The sequence below is a fragment of the Oncorhynchus clarkii genome, chromosome 5 (genome assembly GCF_045791955.1).
Source record: "Oncorhynchus clarkii lewisi isolate Uvic-CL-2024 chromosome 5, UVic_Ocla_1.0, whole genome shotgun sequence".
Taxonomy (NCBI): Eukaryota; Metazoa; Chordata; class Actinopteri; order Salmoniformes; family Salmonidae; genus Oncorhynchus; species Oncorhynchus clarkii.
Window position 1 is genome coordinate 28,774,089 of NC_092151.1, and position 24,026 is coordinate 28,798,114.

General features: G+C 45.1%; 1 protein-coding gene across 1 annotated transcript in view; it reads left to right on the forward strand.

Moving 5' to 3' along the window:
• The window catches only part of LOC139408626 (mediator of RNA polymerase II transcription subunit 13-like), a 118,603-nt gene that overhangs the window by 18,079 nt on the left and 76,498 nt on the right, over nucleotides 1-24,026 (forward strand). Inside the window, exon 2 of the mRNA XM_071152733.1 lies at nucleotides 5,361-5,598. Within this exon, the coding sequence (XP_071008834.1) occupies nucleotides 5,361-5,598 (238 nt within the window). The remainder of the gene's footprint in view (nucleotides 1-5,360; nucleotides 5,599-24,026) is intronic.

Sequence of the window (24,026 nt, forward strand, 5' to 3'; positions counted from 1 at the left end):
TCTTCTCTACAGATCGGGGAGAGATCGCGCTTCTCACTTGTTGCTGTTGTCAATCACAGGGTCTATAATACAAAAGCAGCCCTGCCACACAGATAAGCGAGAGATTGAGTGCAAGAGAAGAGAAAAGTGAGATAGTGGAGGTTAGAGGAAGGTCAGACCTCCAAATTCTTTCTGACTGGAGGAAAATCCCTGTTTTTTGCGTTTGGCTCATTCAGAGATGGGAGAACTAAGGGCCGGTAAACAAGGTGCTTGAAACAGTGCTGTTTTTATTAGCCATGGTAAACAATCTAGCTGACTGGCAGTGGAGTAGAAGAAACTCAGGTTGTTTCCGGGTGTTATGAGTGATTTGTGTTCCCTCGTATTATGAGGGATAAAATGGCACTGGCCCTCTCACTAGCTCTGTCTGGGTTGTCATGACCGGGCGTGAGTCAAAGTAAGATGAGGGGTTCCTTAGACACTGATCTAAGGTCAGTTTGGCATATTTTCACTATTAGTAAAGACCAGGATTTGGGGAGGTTACGCTGATCCTAGATATATGCCTATGGGTAACTGGGACTCACCCATTGTTCACTAATGACTTGTAGTATAGACTACAGTAGGTTGGCCCCTACAGGGTTATTTGATTTCAGCTGATCTTAGATCTGTGCCTATGGTCAACTGGGAGTAGTTTCAGACCTTCTAGACTAGTGGTAGATAGAGCAGCTGCTCCTTGGCTCCCAGGTTACACAGAAACCTGCCCTGGGCCTGCACACACACACCTCATTAACACATCACTCCTGTTATCATTGGATAAAATTACTCTTGCCGACCGACAACCAGAAATTGGGCCTTTGGAAGCGAGGCATTGCTTTTAAACACCCTTAATCTGCATCACAGCTCTGGTGTGTGCATACACTGAGTAAACAAAACATTAAGATCACCTACTCTTTTCATGACATAGACCGACCAGATGAATCCAGGTGAAAGCTATGATCCCTTATTGATGTCACTTGTTAAGTCCACTTCAATCAGTGTAGATGAAGGGAAGGAGAAAGGTTAAAGAAGGATTTTTAAGCCTTGAGACAATGGATACATGGATTGTGTATGTGTCATTGAGAGGGTGAATGGGCAAGACAAAATATTGAAGTGCCTTTGAACGGAGTATGGTAGTAGGTGCCAGGCACACGGGTTTGTGTCAAGAACTGCAATGCTGCTGGCTTTTTCACGCTCAACGGTTTCCTATGTGTATCAAGAATGGTCCACCACCTAAAAGACATCCAACAACTGTTGGAAGCATTGGAGTCAACATGGGCCAGCATCCCTGTGGAACGCTTTCAACACCTTGTAGAGTCCATGCTCCAACTCAATATTTGGAAGGTGTTCCTAATGTTTGGTATACTCAGTGTGTGTGTGTGTGTGAGGTAGAGGAGAGGAGTGGAGAGTGGGGTAATTTGAGACATTGTTTAAATATTCAGCATCACTCCGTAAAGAGAAATATAGTATTCTTTCTAACAAAGATATCTACATATATTTCAGGATATTGTGTTTCCCTGGAAATAATCATGTAAACATTACAGTTTTGAAAACATAGCTTGTCTAAAAAAAGTTGTCTCTTTGCAAAAGACTTACCCCATGGCCATTGGCTCAATTTACCCCAAGACAAACATTTGGACTAAAGTACCAATCAAAAGTTTGGACACACCTACTCATTCAAGGGGTTTTCGTTATTTTTTTTAACGGTTTTCTACATTGTGGAATAATAGTGAAGACATCAAAACTATGAAATAACACATATGGAATCATGTAGTAACCAAAAAAGTGTTAAACAAACAGATTTTAGATTCTTCAAAGTAGCCACCCTTTGCCTTGATGTCAGCATTACACACTCTTGGCATTCTCTCAACCAGCTTTATGAGGTAGTCACCTGAAATGCTTTTCAATTAACAGGTGTGCATTGTTAAAAGTTAATTTGTGGAATTTATTTCCTTCTTAATGCGTTTGAGCCAATCCGTTGTGTTGTGACAAGGTAGGGGTGGTATACAGAAGATAGCCCTAAGACCAAGTCCATATTCTGGCAAGAACAGCTCAAACAAGCAAAGAGAAACGACAGTCCAGCATTACTTTAAGACATGAAGGTCAGTCAATTTGTAAAATGTCAAGAACTTTCAAAGTTGCTTCAAGTGCAGTCGCAAAAACCATCAAGCGCTATGATGAAACTGGCTCTCATGAGGACCGCCACAAGAAAGGAAGACCCATAGTTACCTCTGCTGCAGAGGATAAGTTCATTAGAGTTACGAGCCTCAGATTGCGGCCCAAATAAATGCTTCACGGAGTTCAAGTAACAGACACATCTCAACATCAACCGTTCAGAGGAGACTGCGTGAATCAGACCTCCATGGTCGAATTGCTGCAAAGAAACCACTACTAAAGGACACCAATACGAAGAAGAGAATTGCTTGGGCCAGAAAACACGAGAACTGGACATTAGACCGGTGTAAATCTGTCCTTTGGTCTGATGAGTCCAAATGTGAGATTTTGGGCCATATCTCTGTGAGACGCAGAGTAGGTGAATGGATGATCTCCGCATGTGTGGTTCCCACACTGTCTGTGATTTATTTAGAATTCAAGGCACAGTTACCCAGCATGGCTACCACAGCATTCTGCAGCGATACACCAACCCACCAGGTTTGCGCTTAGTCGGACTATCATTTGTTTTTCAACAGGACAATGACCCAACACACCTCCATGCTGTGTAAGGGCTATTTGACCAAGAAGGAGAGTGATGGTGCTGTGTCAGATGACCTGGCCTCCACAATCATTCGACCTCAACCCAATTGAGATGGTTTGGGATGAGTTGGACTGCAAAGTGAAGGAAAAGCAGCCAACAAGTGCTCAGCATTTGTGTGGGAACTCATGCATTCCTCATGAAGCTGGTTGTGATCAAGGTAAAGGGTGGCTACTTTGAAGAATCTCAAATATAAAATATATTTTGATTTGTTTTTACACTTTTTTGGTTTCTACATTATTCCATATGTGTTATTTCATAGTTTTGATGTCTTCACTATTATTCTATAATGTTGAAAATCGTAAAAATAAAGAAAAACCCTTGAGTGAGTAGGTGTGTCCAAACTTTTGACTGGTACTTTATATTAGCCCACACACCTATAAGGATTCACTTTCATGCTAGGCTTAGGACCTCATATTGAAGCTTATATAGACTTCAACTGATGTATAAAACAATCTTAAACTATCTACTTTGGTTCAGAAACAAGCATCATGAAACCTCTAACACAATAAATGCATTTGACTTGGTGAAAATACTTTTTTGGACCTAACTTAACTTGCTTTCCACTGTTTCCGTGTGGTTTCTTCCTTCACAGACTCCATGAAATTATCAACTTTTCCTAAATATTTGGTCAAATGATACAGTTCATTTTGCGTATGGTTTCCTATAGACCAGGGTGGCTCAATTTACCCCACTGTCTCCTACTGTGCTAATGTATTAGCCTATAGCAGGAGTTTCAATGGGGTCATGAGGGTAATTCATACGGTAATTTGAATGTAGCTACAGAGTCCAGCTACCTTAGTGATGCTAGGGGGGTACAGTGCAGTCTCAGCCATACAGACACCTTACAAGACCTCCCAGTGAACCTGTTTCAGGTTTAGAAGTGACCCCTGTCAGATTCTGTGTCTAAGGTTTTCACATTCACACAGAGTGACTCCAGCGGATGGTGGATGTCTGCTCCTGTGCTTTGAAAGAAGCACATCCGGGCCTATTTTTAGGCCAGATTATCGACTTGCCAATGTTTATATCTCAGATTACACACACTCTGTCATTATGGAAGAGTGGCCTTGTAATTACGAGGCATATTTTTCACAGGGGCTGTTCCACCAAAAACACTTGTATGCTATACTGTACAGACTACAGAAAGACAATTACACACACACACACACACACACACACACACACACACACACACACACACACACACACACACACACACACACACACACACACACACACACACACACACACACACACACACACACACACACACGCACACGCACACGCACACACACACACACACAGTGTAGCAGCTGCAGGAGGGAACGTCCCTTCCCCTAGGCTCATGGTGGTCACATGTTGGCAGGAGTGAGATTCTGACCCCTCCACCCCCTCACACCCTCCACCCCATCTTTCCAACCACCTAAGCACATTGAGATCTATTTTTCCTGCAAGGTGCCCTATTTTGCTGCGTGTTTCCTTGTAGCCTGTTCTTCCATCAAGCTCCAATGGGACAGACAGTATTCTTTTCTGAAAGTTGGCGAGGGGTGGCATGGTGCCAGCCAGGACAGCGTGCCAAGCTAGGCCCTCACAGCTGGCTGAACACAGGAGAGGAGCCTAGCCCTGGCAGCGTGACTCTCCGAGAGGTCTCCCTTATCCTGCCAAATCAGCCTCAGTGGGTATTGAACGCAGCCTTTGTAAGATGTTCATTCTTAGCCTTGTTCTTCATAGACACCCACACTGGAGCCTAATTTGAAGACTCTGTGATATTGAGTTGCATTCAAAAGCTAAATCAATGTCTCTTGTGGAGAGAGACTTAACGGTTTTCAACCATCATTTCCTAATGCGGATCAACGGTCCGTTGTTTATTGTATATAAATAAAACCCACAGAAGTGAAACGACAGACTCTGTACACATGACGGCAATATTCCACCCTGGCCAGACTGTTTTCCTGTCTGAGAAAATCTATCCTCTGTGTCCTTGGTGTGTCTTCACGTCTGTTTAAAGATCCCTCTCCCCGGTGCAGTGGGGTTGTCCTTTTTACTGCTCATCGATAGATTGAACAAACGTCCTATTTGACAAGGTTGACTGCCTCACTCCCCTAGCCCTCTGATAGGCAACATAAATGTGTTACATTCCATCAGATGAAATTGAGAAGATGTCAGACACTGACTGTGCTCAAGTGATTGACCCTGACACAATTTCTCCCCCTTCTTCTCTCGCTCCTTGTCTTCCTTTCTTTTTCTCTGTTGCTCTCTCTTAATCTCTCCCTCCCTCTCTCCTTTTCTCTCTTTCTCACACATGCCTATTCGGGTGTCATACTATAGAGTATAATCATTTTACAATGGCTATGGTGAAGACAATATGATTGATATGAGTAGAACAGTTACAGCACTGCCTAGTAGCAGTGGATTTATTCCCGGTTACAAGGCAGAAATCAGCCCTGTTAGCAGGAATGCCATAGAGCTCCAGGTTACAGTATACTAATATAATAACACTCTGTCTCTCTTTGTGTATTGTAATTCAATGAACTTTATTGATACTAATTACAGTATACAGAAGTAATAATAACACACTCTTTCTCTTCTGCTCCAGGCAGAGCTGACGGGCATCAAGTGGAGGTGCTACAGCTTCCGTGGCGGGGGCGAGTACGGGCCAGTGATCTCGGCACCAGCCCAGGACGACCCGGTGCTGCGCAGCTTCATGCGCTGCGTGCAGGCCAACCTCCTGTGTGTGTGGCGCCGCAAAGTCAAGCCTGACGCCAAGGAGCTGTGGATCTTCTGGTGGGGTGACGAGCCCAACCTCTCTGACGTCATCCATCACGAGCTGGAAGGTGAGCCCCCCCCCCCCCCGCTGCTGAGAGATGCTCATCTTCTGGGTCTATACGTGTTAGAAATTGTGACAGAATCTGAGATGTTATGTTTAGTATTGTTTGTTGTGTAGCATTGTGTTGTCTGGTGTGATGTACTGTGTCGTGTCGTGTAGCATTGTACTGGCTCAGGAGAGTCTATGTGATGAAGCACACAGTAACAGACTATCTAAGTGGATTTGTCTTGCCGTTGTTCGGATCCTTGCGTGTCTGTGTGTGTGCATTACCCAAAGATATCTCACCCTAAAGAGTGCCACTGTCAGCACTATCGCCTCTATTTATAGAAGCATTTGCATTATCTGGCTGCACATGTGCAGCAGGGAACCCTAGCTTATTGACTAAGCCAGGAGAAGAGAGTGAAAAGAGAGGGAACGAGAGGAAGGAGAGAAGCATTGGTTTATGGAAAGGTTTGGGTAGTATAGCAGAGAGAGGAGATGATGAGAGAGAGGAGAGGTGAGGAGAGGAGGAGAGTAGGAAGGGGAAGATAGAAGAGGAGAGGAGGAAGGGGAAGATAGAGGGGAGGTGAGGAGAGGAGAGGAGGATGGGGAAGATAGAGGAGAGGATGAGAGAGAGGAGAGGTGAGGAGAGGAGGAGAGGAGGAAGGGGAAGATAGAGGAGAGGAGGAGAGGAGGAAGGGGAAGATAGAGGGGAGGTGAGGAGAGGAGAAAGGGGAAGATAGAGGGGAGGTGAGGAGAGGAGGAGAGGAGGAAGGGGAAGATAGAGGAGAGGAGAGGAGGTGAGGAGAGGAGAAAGGGGAAGATAGAGGGGAGGTGAGGAGAGGAGGATGGGGAAGAGAGAGGAGAGGATGAGAGAGAGGAGAGGTGAGGAGAGGAGGAAGGGGAAGATAGAGGATAGGATGTGAGGAGAGGAGAAAGGGGAAGATAGAGGGGAGGTGAGGAGAGGAGGATGGGGAAGAGAGAGGAGAGGAGAGGAGGAAGGGGAAGATAGAGGAGAGGAGAGGAGGTGAGGAGAGGAGAAAGGGGAAGATAGAGGGGAGGAGAGGAGGTGAGGAGAGGAGAAAGGGGAAGATTGAGGAGAGGAGAAAGGGGAAGATAGAGGGGAGGTGAGGAGAGGAGGAAGGGAAAGATAGAGAAGAGGAGAGGAGGTGAGGAGAGGAGAAAGGGGAAGATAGAGGGGAGGTGAGGAGAGGAGGATGGGGAAGAGAGAGGAGAGGTGAGGAGAGGTGAGGAGAGGAGGAAGGGGAAGATAGAGGGGAGGTGAGGAGAGGAGGAAGGGGAAGATAGAGGGGAGGAGAGGAGGATGGGGAAAAGAGAGGAGAGGTGAGGAGAGGTGAGGAGAGGAGGAGAGGAGGATGGGGAAGAGAGAGGAGAGGAGAGGAGAGGAGGAGAGGAGGAAGGGGGAGATAGAGGGGAGGTGAGGAGAGGAGGAGAGGAGGATGGGGAAGAGAGAGGAGAGGTGAGGAGAGGAGGAGAGGAGGAAGGGGAAGATAGAGGGGAGGTGAGGAGAGGAGGAGAGGAGGATGGGGAAGAGAGAGGAGAGGAGAGGAGAGGAGGAAGGGGGAGATAGAGGGGAGGTGAGGAGAGGAGGAGAAGAGGATGGGGAAGAGAGAGGAGAGGTGAGGAGAGGAGGAAGGGGAAGATAGAGGGGAGGTGAGGAGAGGAGGAGAGGAGGAAGGGGAAGATAGAGGGAAGGTGAGGAGAGGAGGAGAGGAGGATGGGGAAGAGAGAGAGGGTGGTGTAGTGGAGAGTTAGAGATGTGATGAGAAGACAGGAAAGGTGACATGAATGAACGGTGATGCCTTTGTATGGATCAACGTCGCTGGATCTTGTTTAGGAGTTTGTTTAACTTGTTTGGGTGTGTGTCTTCCCTGCTGTGGTGTAAACGGACTGCACATCATGAAATCACAGATTTGTAACCTCTACTGTATCCATTGTTGTTGTTGGCTATTTCAACACTAGGAAGTGAGTTTATTTTGAGATACACATTATCCCGGAGATATTGACAGACAACACTTCAGTGAAAGAAAAATTCCGAAAGTGTGTCCATCTTGGAAAAGTAGTGAAATGCATTAATATGTGCAAAGTTACAGCTATTGATATTTATGAGCATCTGGATTGTTAATAAGAATTTATTGTGATCCTCTTGACATGCCCAATTAAACAAAGGATATGTTGTTTCAGGAGGATTGTTTATAAAATCATCAAAAGCCACAGAGAGAAACATTCACTCTGCATCACATTATGATAATATTCTTCACAACATGTCACACGTCTACCCTCTTTTACAATATTTGCCTTGAGTGAGCCTTATTAATAATAGTAGACAATACAGCACTTTAGAAGTGAGAAATTAATCGCTAATTAAGGGGTAGATTCATTCTTTGCTAATTAATTTGCAGTTATAATGTGGAATCCGTTAAATTGTTTGATGGGGGACTGGAAGAACAATCGTAGTGTCCGTTTTGGTATCCGAGGGGGGCATCATATCCCTGTTTCTTTAGGGCTGCAGTGACTCTCTCTCTCTCTCTCTCTCTCTCTCTCTCTCTCTCTCTCTCTCTCCACACAGTCTCTCTCACCTGTCTCTCTCCCTCTCTCTCTCTCTCTCTCTCTCTCTCTCTCTCTCTCTCTCTCTCTCTCTCTCTCTCTCTCTCTCTCTCTCTCTCTCTCTCTCTCTCTCTCTCTCTCTCTCTCTCTCTCTCTCTCACTGTCTCTGTCCCCACACAGTCTCTCTCCCCTCTCTCTCTCTCTCTCTCTCTCACTGTCTCTGTCCCCACACAGTCTCTCTCCCTCTCTCTCTCTCTCTCTCTCTCTCTCTCTCTCTCTCTCTCTCTCTCTCTCTCACTGTCTCTGTCCCCACACAGTCTCTGTCCCCACACAGTCTCTGTCCCCACACAGTCTCTGTCCCCACACAGTCTCTCTCTCTCTCTCTCTCTCTCTCTCTCTCTCTCTCTCTCTCTCTCTCTCTCTCTCTGAGGCTGGGCCAACGCCTGATCCGGAGATTACATAAAGCAACAGCATCTATGTCTCTGATGCATTTAATGAAATGAGATGGAATGCTGAGAGGAGGAGGAGGACAGCATGAGGTTAGTCCACTAATCTCCAGGCTTGTCGTTAATCGCCACTGGGCCACACTCATCGATTCTCGTCATTGGCCAAAATAGTGTATGCAGGAGAAAACAGTGTGGTGCTGCTGCTGATTGCATAACCTCTGTAGGATTTCACCGCTGCTAATGTCTCTCTACTGCTGCAGAGGCAGTCCACCAGCTCAGTGGTTGCTCTTAGCAGGGGATGCCTGTGTCCTCTCTCTGTATCTGTGTGTGTGTTTTATGGCAGGGAGCAGGGAGGGAAGGCAGGGCTTCCTGCTTATCAGATGAAGCGTGGGAGAAAATAAAGCGGAGGTTTTACGTGTGTGACGAACGGTCAGTGCAGAGAGTTGGACTGCTATACTGTGGCCTCCGTTACCAAGAGATCCAGTCCACCTCACTCGGTCACTCACAAACCAAACATACTTACCCCCTTCATCCCTCCACTCCTCTGAATCAGCTCTGAACTCAAGGGTTTCCAGACCTTGGTTGCCCCACCATCCCCTCTCCCCTCCTCTAATCTCCTCTCCCTCTCTTCTCCCCCTGCAATTCTTCCTCCATTATGCCCTGGCATGTCTCCACACAGAGACCTCTGTGCAGCTGGCCCGGGAGACACAAGGAGCCAAAGGTCGAGGGTCTTGAATAGAGCGCAGGACAAAAACATTGTAATGGGCTGGCTGGGGACACCTCTGTCTCTGGGAGGGAGACCAGAGATAATGCTTTTGAGGGGGAAAAACTATTTAGCCCCCACGTTTTGATACGGTTTTGTTAAAGATGAGGAGATATGGTATAGATAAAGATGAGGAGATATGGTTTAGATCAAGATGAGGAGATATGGTGTAGATAAAGATGAGGAGATATGGTGTAGATAAAGATGAGGATATATGGTTTAGATACAGATGAAGAAATATGGTGTAGATAAAGATGAGGAGATATGGTGTAGATAAAGATGAGTAGATATGGTATAGATAAAGATGAGGAGATATGGTGTCGATAAAGATGAGGAGATATGGTTTAGATAAAGATGAGGAGATATGGTGTAGCTAAAGATGAGGAGATATGGTTTAGATGGAGATTTGGTGTAGATAAAGATAAGGATATATGGTTTAGATAAAGATGAGGAGATATGGTTTAGATAAAGATGAGGAGATATGGTTTAGATAAAGATGAGGAGATATGGTGTAGATAAAGATGAGGAGATATGGTTTAGATGGAGATTTGGTGTAGATAAAGATAAGGATATATGGTTTAGATAAAGATGAGGAGATATGGTTTAGATAAAGATGAGGAGATATGGTGTAGATAAAGATGAGGAGATATGGTGTAGATAAAGATGAGGAGATATGGTGTAGATAAAGATGAGTAGATATGGTTTAGATGGAGATATGGTGTAGATAAAGATAAGGATATATGGTTTAGATAAAGATGAGGAGATATGGTGTAGATGAAGATGAGGAGATATGGTTTAGCTAAAGATAAGGAGATATGGTGTAGATACAGATGAGGAGATATGGTATAGATAAAGATGAGGAGATATGGTTTAGATAAAGATGAGGAGATATGGTTTAGATAAAGATGAGGAGATATGGTGTAGATAAAGATGAGGAGATATGGTTTAGATAAAGATGATGATATATGGTTTAGATAAAGATGAGGAGATATGGTGTCGATAAAGATGAGGAGATATTGTTTAGATGGAGATATGGTGTAGATAAAGATGAGGAGATATGGTTTAGATAAAGATGAGGAGAATGGTGTAGATAAAGATGAGGAGATATGGTTTAGATCGAGATATGGTTTAGATAAAGATGAGGAGATATGGTGTAGATAAAGATGAGGAGATATGGTGTAGATAAAGATGAGGAGATATGGTGTAGATAAAGATGAGGAGATATGGTTTAGATAAAGATGAGGAGATATGGTGTAGATAAAGATGAGGAGATATGGTGTAGATAAAGATGAGGAGATATGGTGTAGATAAAGATGAGGAGATATGGTGTAGATAAAGATGAGGAGATATGGTCTATCTAATGATGATTTCATGAAATAATGGACATTTCCTAATCTGCCTGTTTTTTTTTACAGTGCAATATTATGTAATAATATTATGCAATATTAATTACAGTGATACCATTGCATACTGTATGTCTACATTTAGATTTTGAAGTGGTAATCAGGTTGATGATGTACTGTATTTCATGATAATGGCATTATTCATAGCTTGTATTTTCAGTATGGAATATCTGGTTTTCAGAAAACATGTAATTGACAAAAGAGCTCCAGTAATATAATTTCTCTGTTTATTCCGGATGATGGAATCCACCACTAGAAGGATTGACCTCTGACCTAGCCCATGGTCACTGTGTGGTGTGCAGAGAGCTGCCATGTGAGCCAGATGTAATATGCTGTTACACCACATTTACACAGTTTTCGCTTCAAGGAGTACATAATGGGGAATGAGGTCAATTCATATTTATTCAGTTACTGGCACAGAATTTTACTCTGCATTTGAACGTTTTTATAGGGATATTAAAGTTGCTGATTATTAAGGGAATTAAGGTAATTATTTAGATAGTGTGTTCAGGTGTCAGTGTCTCAAGCTCTCTCTCTCGGCTCTGTATGCCATTGTCATTGGCTCAATGTCGAACCAGTGGAGTGTTTAAACATCATGCCTAATACATACAGCTGTGATTAGCCTCCCCAGGGTCCTAAGACCTGGTGGAATTGCCCTATATTTTCACTATCTCAATAATAATGCTTTATGAGAATCTCATATTACGTTTTTCTTTTTTGGTAGCATGGGGAGGGGGTAATCTGATCTAGAAATGGATTTTGGTGAAGGGACAGACTGGGCCTTAGTTCTGTAGTTCTGGGCCTTTGCGTGTGGAGGAGAAGTGATTTATCAGTATGTGCTGTGCCCTACCGTGTGGGTTGTGTCATGCATGAGCAGCCTGAGAGGCGGTGATGCGCCGTACTGTGAGATGAGTCACTCTGTGTCCACGAACATGCGGTCAAGACCTCGTAGCACACTGACTATCTTAACCTACAGTGCTGCTACTGTAATTATTACATTTGACTGTGTGGTTATTTGATGATTAGGACTGTTTGTGTTCATTGTGGGACTGTTGATTTTTGTGTTTTCATGACTCCCATATCCCAGTTTGCCCTGTCTGTGGGCTCTGCTTTGCCATACCTTGGACTTGCATTGTAATATCTGATCCCCTTCACTGGTCTAGAGTCAGATTTGTTGTTCACCTCATAATGGTTGACAATGGGACTGTGGTGTGTAGATCAGTTTTCAAGGTGAAGTCTGATAAGAATGAGGGCCTTTGGAAGGTACACTGTATGACATGGTGGGCTCCACTGTGTTGGAGGCTCTGGCAGCATGCTGAAGGGCACTATGACCTGATGGTTGATGTTGAGCACCAACCAGTAGTGCTCCTGTTCCTCCACCTGAACAGCATGTGGCCAAAGTGAACGGAGAGGGGGAGAGGAACTTAAGGATTCATCTCATCACGTCAGGATCAGGAGCCACATCAGCTTGTTCACTCAGGTGTCATGAATGTGGAAAGAACATTCAACACGTTATTGAAATAGTACAGTTAGGCTACTGTAACTTTAACCAAATGCGTATGCTCAAATTCATCCCAATTGTAAAAACACTGTAGTAGAGACTACACTTTTCATTATCTGACTAGAACACTTCTTCCAGGCTTCTCCGGTGTATTTTTATTTGCCCACCAGTAATGAGTGCAAATGAAGAAAGCAGCAAATGGAAAGTAGGTGATGAAAGGTGTTGATAAAGAAAAGGATTGTTATCAGTAGGATGGGATGGCGTAACAAAGATCTTGACACAACAAGTGGATTAGACTGACAATTCTAAGAAAAAGAATCAATGATAACGAAATAAAGAGAGAGATGGCTGGCGGCTTCTCATTCACAACAACAGCATGGAAAGCCGTGCCAGATAGCAGACAGACACGTGTCCTCTGTCAGAGCAGAGCGCTGGAGCTAGGGGCTATGGACCTCAGGAGAGAGCCGCCTGCAATGCTTTGTGAAACCCCAGGGGCTGTGTGTTTGTGTGTGTGTTTGCTTGTGTGTGTTTGCTTATGTGTGTTTGTGTGTGTGTGTGTGTGTGTGTGTGTGTGTGTGTGTGTGTGTGTGTGTGTGTGTGTGTGTGTGTGTGTGTGTGTGTGTGTGTGTGTGTGTGTGTGTGTGTGTGTCCGTAATTGGCAGGAGTTTCTGTGCTGCCAGAGGTCATAAGGTTCCCAGTTAATTGTTCTCTGAAATAAACAATGCCAAATTTGTGTGTGTACTTGAGTGCTGGAGGAAGGATGACCTCTGTCTCCACCTGTCCTATCTCACTGTGATCACATAATCTTCTGTGTTCAGTCTGTACTGTACCAAGGTCCTGCCCACTGCTGTCCACTGCTGCCCACTGCCCACCACCTGCTCCACTTGCCGGAATGGCATTAGATTAGTGCATATGATTATCGTGGCTATATATATCTTTATATGGCTATAATTTTCAGTGCTGGCTAGATTCTACTAGTAGTTTTGTTTTGTTGCTGCTGTCCTGGTCTCCCTTGAAAAATATATTTTTCATCTGTATTTATAAAGGACAATAAATACAACATAAGGTTTGTGTTATTTCTCATTGATGAAAAAATATTCACTTTAATGTACCCAGCTAGTGTCTCTGATTAAATGTTAAAGTTGTTTCAGAGGAAGATCATACACAGTATGGAGGATTCTCAACATTGTTGCAACGTTGGGATGTACAGGCATTGCTCATGTGTCTATGGACAGAAAGAAGTGTCATTATCTAATGAGTCCATTACCGTTCTGTTCTTTTCTCCCACCTCCTTTCTCTGCCTATCCTGCTGTCTGAGACACAGCCATTGTTTCAGTGATCTCACTGCCATACATGATGTGCTGAATATAGCTCCTTGAGCAAATCAATGATCGAAGTAAAGAGAGAACGAACAAATGGAGGGAGGGAGGAATAAAAACACTGGGCTCTTCCTTTTTAGCCAGTTTTGTATTTTTCTTCCCCTCAATGTGTTATTTTGTCTTTCCGTCTACAAGTTGTGAGCCAGTTGAATGTTCTAGACAGCTGCTGGGAGATGTGACCTAGGTATTACCGAGGTGAAATGCCAGACAATGTTGCTTTCCCCCCTCCTAGTCATAGTGGGCTGGACTTTACCTGCCTGCAGTGCACACATAGTCACGGTGGGATTTGATGCCCCTAAACACATTATATTCAGTCTAAACACTGTTAACAGATCTTGTCTGGAACCACATTGAAAGTTTAACGGGGAATGGTGTGTCTGTGCTTTGGCAGGATATCCTGTTCATGTTTCTGACTGGGGCCTGATAAGGTGTGTGTGGGAGAGTGTTTTCAGAGAAGTGTTGTTGTGCTGCTAGGAAAGCGTTCGTGAAGGTAGAGATGTGAAGAGGGGTGGAGGTTGGATGAAAGAGACAAGGTCAACAAGGCAACAGTCCAGTAGAAGTAATGGATCAACCCCAGGAAGGGGCTGAACGAGGGGGAACCACTGCTGCTGTATGGGCTGGAAAGAAACATGTTCAGGGTATACAATATCTTCTGGACAATGACCACTGTTTGGCAAATGTCCATCAGTTGAAAAGTCTCATAATTCAATCTCCAGCCCTGTTTCTAGAACTCTATTTGAATATCGATGACATGCACTTAAATGGTTAACTTTGTGCTTTGCTAGTTTATGCAGAGAAATGAAACTGAAACCAAATTTGAGAGCGAGAGAAAGGCTCAGGGATTTTAGTTCTGTATCTATTCATGATAAATCATTTCATTTGGCATTATACACATCAATGACTGACATTCTGTGTCATTGCGTTTCAACAGAGCTTCTTCAATTGTCACAGTTTAAAACCCCGCCTAGACCTTAGAAACCCTGTAGTATTCTGTAGTATCATTTTAGTCTGTGTAACTCCTCAACCCCCTCGGGACCTGCAGACCCCTTGAGTCACCAGTAGATGTATTACTCCATTTTGTTACTCCTCTGGAGCCGAGGGGATCCCAGCGAGAGACTAGACCCTTTCATCTGATTTTAGTACAGGCCTTACTTGATGAAGTATTGGCTTTTCTGTGTCAATGAGTTTTACTTGGCATCCATCCGTGTGGGGCGTCTCTGCCTGCCGATCACCCCTTTCAGCCCTCCATTCTCTCCTCTTTTCAGGCTTGCGTTCTTTCAGGCTTTCTTTCCCCTCCTCCTTTGTTCTTTGGTTTTCTGTGATGTTATGGCATTAAGCGACAGGGTACTCTGAACAGGGAACCCTCACAACATTTAACAACATGGCCATGTTTGTTCCTGGAGGTTGACTCAAACGACAGTGACTGTGAGGGGAGCTACAGAACAGAACAGGTATGAATAATACCCTGTGTTTGTGCCTGAATTGTGAACTAGGTCGCTCCGTGACATATGTCACAATGGGACTTTGAGCGAGAAGTCATGTAGAAAAGGAAACTACGGGTAATTGTCCCCAACAAACAGAACCTGTCGAGATAATTGAGAGCCCCCTGAAGGAATGCACGCTGCCGAGAGGAGTGAGTCTGCTGCCTACAGCTTCAGACTTTTTACAGTTTGGCCTTGGCTGGTGAAACAGTGAGTCACATGTGGAAAATTAAGATTCCATGACAGCAAAAAAAGACAGAGTGAGAGGGGGAGGGGTGGAGAGGGAGGAGAGAGAGGAGGGATGGAAGGGAAGGAGGGAGAGACAGATGGGTAAGAGCGAGGGAGGAGGGGGAGAGAGAAGAGAAAAGCAGGGAGTGAAAAGAGCAGGACAAGTGGAGGAAAAACAGCCTCAGTGATGTTTATTTGTACGTGAATTTACGAGGAGGGACTGAGTGTTTCTGATTTTCTCTCCCTCCTCTCGCAGGCTGCACAGGCATGGTCTGTGACCCCATGACTCAGAGTGTGTGTGTGTGTGTGTGTGTGTGTGTGTGTGTGTGTGTGTGTGTGTGTGTGTGTGAGAGAGAGAGAGAGAGAGAGAGAGAGAGAGAGAGAGAAGTGTGTGATGACGAGGTAGAGGGAAGACGGTTCCCAGCTGCACAGAGGGAGGAGTGTACATTTCCCCTCCGCAAGCTTTCGGTTTTGAAAGAAAAGCCACCAACTGAAAGAATGAGGGCTTTGTGTGTGTGTGTGTGTGTGTGTGTGTGTGTGTGTGTGTGTGTGTGTGTGTGTGTGTGTGTGTGTGTGTGTGTGTGTGTGTGTGTGTGTGTGTGTGTGTGTGTGTGTGTGTGTGTGTGTGTGTGTGTGTGTGTGTGTGTGTGTGTGTGAGAGAGATAGAAGCAGAGAGTGCAAATTGGGATTGGGTAAAAAGTGAGAGGAAAAGAGGGGAGGAGAGAGAAGGGGGAGGAGAGGCGGGACAGACAGACTGAGGAAGGAGCTGCTGGTCTGCCAGTGGCAGGATTGAAGTATGTGTGGTTGGGCCCATGTTTACAGTACTTGTTGTACTTTGTTGTTCTATTTTCTCTTTCCATGCTCTGTCCTAGAGAGGAGAGATTGCCAATCTAGAGAACCCTTTTTACGTCTCTCATGCCTAATCTGACAGCAGAGGAACACATCGAGAATGTGTGTGTGTGTGTGTGGGGACACACGGGGTTGAGTTTGGGAAACCCTGGAATAGAACAGACTTCTGAGTGATCTGTCTTCCGTTGAATGTGTAATTTCAAGGAATAGATTGACAGTCGTTCACATTTCATATGTTTTTAAAAATTAATGTTACAATTGAATGCCCTTTCTGTATATCATCTCATGCCTCATCATACATTTGAAAGTGCCAGAGATACACAATCAATGCATTTGTGTTTTGTTATTATTCTACTGATATCTCTCTTCTTCACTGCGTTTTCTAGACTCCACCTGCCTAGTGGACATAACTCCTCAGCCAGAATGGCCCATAAGAACTCCATTGATTTCTCCCCACAAATCAATATCAATGGTTTATCACATAATAAAAACGACCATTCCATTGCAATAATATCACCAGCAACTATTCTACCATATCAGGCTATTCCCTCAAATATACTGCAGTAATGTATTAATAAATACAGTAATTACCATAAAGTATATAATGAACACCACTGGATAGTGAAAAGCAACACATTCTGAGGTTTTATAAGTGTGTAATCAGTGATGCTTTTTAATATTCAAACAACGGTAAATGGGTACTTTATTCTTTTCCTTTTTGCATTCTGCAAAGGGTGGCAATCTATGTGTTATCTTGAATGTGACTGCATATCATTGACTGTTTCTATACCAGCTGAATCACTCAGCTGTTCATTTTACACCTTAACCACAATGAGCAGCCAGAACACATTCACCTGGAAAACAGTGGTAGACAGGCCCGTCATTCCTTGACTGCATTGTTGCTGCAGAGCATTAATAGGTGTGTTACAGTGCAAGGTGAATGTGAGTGCAGCAGGGAGACCCAGGAGGACCTGTGCTGTTCGGGGAGGTCTATCTGTTGACTGGCCTAGGTCTGGGCTGTGAACATGCTGTGTGTCTGAGTGGATCCTGTCCAGGGGCCAGCTCTCCTCCTCTCTGCTGGCGCTCAGCTCTGCTCCCATCCACTCTGCTGGGAATGAGGGGGAGTCTTGGCAAGAGGATATTGCAGCCCCCCCCCCCTTCCCTCTTTCTCTCCCTCTCTTTCTCTGTGTTTGTCTCTGTATCTCCCTCTCCCTCTCTCTCTCTGGATTTCTCTATCCCCCTCTCTCTCTCCTCTTGGAGTTCTCTTGTCCAGCTCCCCCCAGCCCCTCTAGTGGAGAGAGACAGACACGGGAACAGGGGATACCTGTGGAATCACTAACCTCAGTGGCTGCTCTAGTGCCCTGCCTGGGTAACACTTCAAGACCCATTGGGAGGTAATGAAGTAATGAAGTGGCCCCAGGAAAGTCAATGTAGAGGGAGAACGAGCTCTCCATCACATTGGACTACAGAACAATAGATGGGGATGTGTAGCCTAATAGTGTTTCTTTATTATTTCATGACATTTGTTCTACCATTTATCATTTGTAATGTTTATTTTCATCTATGTAAAGTACCCTGTGCTCCCTAAATCAACCATACATATGAATATTCATCCTTTTTGGATTTACATAGTAGTTACACAGATATAATATTTACATGGTATTAATGTTGCATGTGGACACAAGACTTGTGGCAGTACACACCACTCTTGGGACGTAGACATGAAGCCATGGCATTATGAACATAGCCAACCTTTGTAATAGGAAGCAACATGTGTTATTACTGTGGTACTCCTGGAGCATCAGGTCTGTGCATGTCCATTATCATCAGGTCTGTGCATGTCCATTATCATCAGGTCTGTGCATGTCCATTATCATCAGGTCTGTGCATGTCCATTATCATCAGGTCTGTGCATGTCCATTATCATCAGGTCTGTGCATGTCCATTATCATCAGGTCTGTGCATGTCCATTATCATCAGGTCTGTGCATGTCCATTATCATCAGGTCTGTGCATGTCCATTATCATCAGGTCTGTGCATGTCCATTATCATCAGGTCTGTGCATGTCCATTATCATCAGGTCTGTGCATGCCCATTATCATCAGGTCTGTGCATGCCCATTAGTGCCTTAGGACAAGAGCTTGAATCCAGGTACTTAACGTGTTTCTGGAATGTCAAGCTGAGTGGATGTTGAAGAAAGCATCACTTCACTGCAAAGCAATGTTGGATATGAAGAGTCTGACTAAGGCCAACTGAGGCTGTGATATGGTCAAGATGGTATTCCACACAAAAGAAGCCCACTTAACTTTCACACTTCACATGTAGTCCTTCCAGAGCACATGAGCCAAATGTTAAACACAATATGTTCATGTTTAAATACTTAAATTCCATCAGTTTTTCCTTCCTGTTGGACTCAGGCCTTTTGGCAAAGAGCACAGTCTTCCCATAGCGAAGGTCAAAGTAACACCTTCTTTTAATTATATTTGATTGGTTCCTGGTCTGAGCAGGCATCAGCAGGCCCTGTGTGTGTGTGTGTGTTAAAGAGTTGACTGACTGGATTGAGTGAGAAAACAGTGAAGTAGGTCCAGAGCAGTCATTGAGGTGTGCTAGTCTGAAGACTCCCCTGACTTGTTATTTCATGTCTAACATCATGATGGGACTTTGATTGGGTACCATTGACTTTCTACTGTGCATCCTTCTCTGTGTGTGTGTGTGTGTGTGTGTGTGTGTGTGTGTGTGTGTGTGTGTGTGTGTGTGTGTGTGTGTGTGTGTGTGTGTGTGTGTGTGTGTGTGTGTGTGTGTGTGTGTGTGTGTGTGTGTGCGTGTGTGCGTGTGTGCGTGCGTGCGTGCGTGTGTGTACGTTCTTGCATGCGTGACAGTGTGTGTTTCGGGGGAGTTTGACGTGTCTGTCGGGGACCATTAACATTCCTGAATTGACTGGAAATGGTGGAACTGGGACTGGGGACTTGCTCCAGCCCTGGTCCACCTTGTTAATGGATGTGAATGTGTTTCCATTGACCTGTGGTGTGCTAACTGCCACACGTTTGGTATTTTAAGCCTGATATTTTTGTCATGCGGTTAATTGGCTTGCCAGCCATCATTTCGACATTGCAGTCCCAGTGGTTAGCTAGAGACTGTGAGGAGGCTTCACTGCTGTCTGCCAGCTTGGAGGGCCCTCTCCATCCTGTATTGGTGGTCTTGTGCTAGCTAATATAGTATATTAATGGTTACATATTAAATAGTGTGGTAGTTGTTATATACTGCTATATATACAGTACATGTATTCTAAATATACTGTTACAATACATTACTGATGATCTATTTATTATTCAGACAATATTGCTTGTCACAGAAGGCTCTATATGGTATGCATTATAATGTATGTACAAGTGTTATGGTGTATAAAGGGTTGGTAGCCCTGTAGTGGTGTGTTTAACCTGGTATTAAAGGAGAAGAATACAAGGCAGCAGGTCAGTAAGTTCAAACCTGGTTGTTACGTTTTCCTGTAAATAAATCATTGCAACATAAATGCTTGTCTTGTATTGGTGACGTCCATAGCACTTTATTTCTAGTTATAATGACATAGTATGTAAGAATCAGTGTAATGTTCCTCGTCAATCAAGACAGGCGTTTATGTTGCATTGATTTATTTACAGGAAAAAGTCTAAATTCACACTCAACACCCAGCTCTGAAGGAAATTGGGTCACTCTCAGACGGTGTGTGTGTGTGTGTGTATGTCTGTTTTGCGATCTCTGCTGAGCTGGGACAGAGAAGATAAGTGACTGTCAAATGATGTAACCGTGTTAGATAACTCTGTTGGCTTTTCTCTTAAACATGGTGGAAATCAGATCGTATCTGAGAGGATTGATATTTGGCAGATTTGGCAGCTGTTGAATGAGTTAGGCATGTGTTGTTCACATTGAGTACAGCAAAAAAAAATAATAATTGTGTGCTTGTGTGCGTCTCTCTCTCTCTCTCTCTCTCTCTCTCTCTCTATCACCATCACTTCAAAGTAAGTTACATGTAGTCCAGTTTGTTACATTATTTGTGTAGGTGTGTGTGTCTCTTGCTCTCTCTCTCTCTCTCTCTCTCTCCCCCTCTCTCCTCCTATATGCTATTTACTCATCAGCATGCTTTATGCATGATGGGAGATGTGCCACCAACTTGAAGTCATCACCCGGGGCCAGTGGCATGCCATGCTGTAGGAATGATCATGGCAGCATGGATGGTGAAATGAATAAAATAACATTAGCTCTTGTTAGGGGGACTCCATAGATCTCCCAGTCAGAGTTGAAGACACCGGGCCCCTGTGGGCCCCTAGGGGGCTCTCAGCCAGCCTTACAACACATCATCCTGGTAAAATGTGTGTGTGTGAGAGAGGGAGACCCATCGGTTTGTATTTGATGGGTCTTTCCTCTTGCCTGATAGGTCTCCCAAAGCCAGCTTTTATGCCCAAAAGACAAGCACATGCTCGACAAACCTCTTGTTCCTCCATGCTGCTTGTTTGATCAGAGACAGCAGCCACCCCCTTCACCCTCAGCGCTGATCCCTGTTCAGGAGGGCAGAGCCAGGGGTTGTGTGTAATGTGACTCCCCCTGGTCCAGAATGGTGGCGTGTGGCTCTGAGTAGCAGGAGGGAACAGACCCCCTCCATTTCTCCTCTCCACCGCCTGACTGACTCACTCACACAACTATGTAAGAGCTCTGGCTCGCTCCCCTAATTGACTCCAGATTTCCCCCTCTTTTCCTCCCTCTTTTCCCTCCTTTTCCTCCTCCTCCTCTGTCGTCCTCCTTTACTCTGGGTCTCTGTGTATGATGTGTGTGTGTGTGTGTGTGTGTGTGTGTGTGTGTGTGTGTGTGTGTGTGTGCAGGATCTTTGTCTGGGGCGCCCACCCTATCCTTCTGTAGGCTTCAAAGGCAGGGTGAGTGAGTGGGGAGAGAGAGAGAGAGGGGAGGGGAGGGCGCTGGTATTTCCATGTGTCGTGAAAGGTCTTGACTGTAGGCCGAGCCTGACAGATGAGACAACCCTTGTAGTGGCGGAACGGTACAGAACAGAATGGAACAATCCCTTCCATTTTCCTGGAACTCCCCTCTGGTACCTCCTTAAGTAATCTCCCTATACTGTTTCCTCCTAGGTCAGAACCAGAAAACGTCCATCTGAATGATTCCTATAAAAAAGATGTTTACAATAAAACTATTTAGCGAGCCTCAATAGCTACATAACTGTTTGGGAATGACAGCATAGCTGTGGGTTATCCCATTTCAGGAGAACTTTTAGAAACGTTAAGAACTTCTACATCAAACTCAAAACATGGTAGAGGAAAGTTTTTTTTACATTGAAGCGGGCAGCGTTGTGGAGTGTCACAGAAACGTTCCGACAAGGAGGAGGAGGAGGAAGAGAGAGAGAGAGGGAGAGAGCGAGAGAGAGAGAGAGGCAGTTGTTGCACAATGCTTTTGAGAAAAGCTGCAACAAGCAACAAGTTGGGGGACAAGCCAGAAAGAACAGATGCTGCTAGCCTGTTTCTGTGGAGGGAGAGGAGGAGAGGGGGAGAGAAAGCGAGACAGAGAAAGAGAGCGAGATAGAGATATGAGAGGGCAACTCTTGCTGGGGGGGGGGGGGGGGGGGGGTCTATGCTGTTGCAGCTGCACCTCTATGTCTGTTGTGCTGATGTCAGAGACGGGGGGCTGGAGGGTGTGTGTGTGTGTAGTGTGTGTGTGGTGGGGGGTTGAGGTGTTGCTGAAGGATGCCCCCTGACCCCTGAGGGGGTGGGCCTCAGCTCCCCCCTGTATTGAACCCTGTGACATGTGAGGGGCCGTGGGCAGAGTGTCCGCCACCCCAGTCATCTGGACAGTCAATACCGTCAAACTGCCCTTCATCTCCGCACAGAACTAGTCAATCAATCAATCGTATTTATTAAGCCCTTTTTACATCAGCCAATGTCACAAAGTGCTGTACAGAAACCCAGCCTAAAACCCCAAACAGCAAGCAATGCAGATGTAGAAGCCGTCCAATAAACTCCAAATGCTCCCATCTGAACCAAACACACATGTTATTGGTGTTTTGAAGGAGCTGCGTCTGAGCTAAAGAGAGAGGGAGAGAAATAAAAGATAAAGAGAGATAGTGAGTGTCTTCGTTTGCCAAGACGCTGGGGGAAAGCCGGGCGAGAGCTCAAATCCCCAGTTAATTCTCGTTGAAAATTAAAAAGCAAAGTGGTGGATTCTGGAGGCCCAACGGATCTCCGTGACGTTGTCGTCGTCAGCGCTCCTGGCCGTGTGCCAGCAGCCACTGCTTTCTCACCCTCTCTCTGTCAGGGGAGCAGCGCTCTGTTTGTTCTGCACTCAATTGTTTGCTGGTTTAGGCCTTGCTGCTGTTGAGCTCAGTGTTTAAGAGCTGGTGGATCGCACACCGGAGTGTAGTGGGAGTTCCTCTCATCTTCTTCTCTCTGCCTCTCCTTCTCTCCCTCCGTCTACAGGGCCATCCAGAACCATTTACAGTGTGGTGTGTACTGCCCCATTACCCTTCCTGGTAATCTGCTCTAATGGCGTTGTCGGCCCATTAGTGAATGAGGGGTCTCACACTGACACGCCCACCCATGAGATATGAGCCTCTTCATTCTCTCTCTCTCTCTCTCTCTCTCTCTCTCTCTCTCTCTCTCTCTCTCTCTCTCTCTCTCTCTCTCTCTCTCTCTCTCTCTCTCTCTCTCTCTCTCTCCCTGCATCTGTTTAGACCTACAGTAGTGTAAGGCAGGTCATTAATAAAGCTGCTGTGTGTCTTGCACACTCACTCACGCACCCACACACACACCCACATGTGCGCGCGCACGTCTATGCCCAGCCAGAGACATAGACAGACACACCTCCAGACGCTGGCTTTATCGAAAAATGAGTGCAGGAGAGAAGAGAGACAGAGAGCACACCTCCCCAATCCCCACCTCCCTTTTCCCTTTGCTCTAGGAAACTGCCTAATAGTGGTCTCTCTCTGTCTGTCTCTCTCTGTTTCTCTCTCTCTCTCTCTCTCTCTCTCTCTCTGATCAATAGCATCTTTGTGTGTAGTAGTCTGTGACCACTGGACACTCCCCCTAGTGACGGTGTTTAGCTAATGCAGTCAGACAGGCTGGGCCAGGCAAGGAGGGGGAGAGGAAGATAGAGTGGGAGATTGAGGACAGAGGGGCAGGAGGTAGAGGTAGAGAAATAGGAAGAGGGAAAGAGTGGAAGGGGGAAGATGGATGCAATGGTAGAGGGGAAGGGAGAAAAGAGAGAGCGATCGAGGAAGAGAGAAAGAGAGAGAGACAGAGTGTGAGCGAGACACAGAAAGAGAGTGAGAGAGAGAGAGTGAGAGAGATGGTGAGAGATGCTGCGACCCAGTTCCATCACAGTTTATTTGTGTTTGAGCAGAGCAGCATTGTGGTGACAGGGGCGGGACATATGAAATAAACATGTGTTTGCACTGGAAGTGAAGCCATCACAAACTGTAGCAGCGTGTATTCACTACACATAACACACACTCATATGTGTACACACACATGCATGCATGGATCAGTGGCATATCACAAGGTCTAAACAAGCCCCCCCATTGGGTGCTCACATGCTATTCTACACATTTTGTAATGAGGCTGAGATCATTTAGCATTTTTAAAGCTAATTTCCTGCAATTGTACACATATTGCCATGGGCAGAGAGAAAATGTGTGGTTTTATAGCTAATCTCATGCTATTCTACACATTTGCAATGAGGCTGAGATCATTTAGCATTTTTAAAGCTAATTTCCTGCAATTGTACACATAGAGAGAAAATGTGTGGTTTTATAGCTAATCTCATCCTATTCTACACCTTTTGCA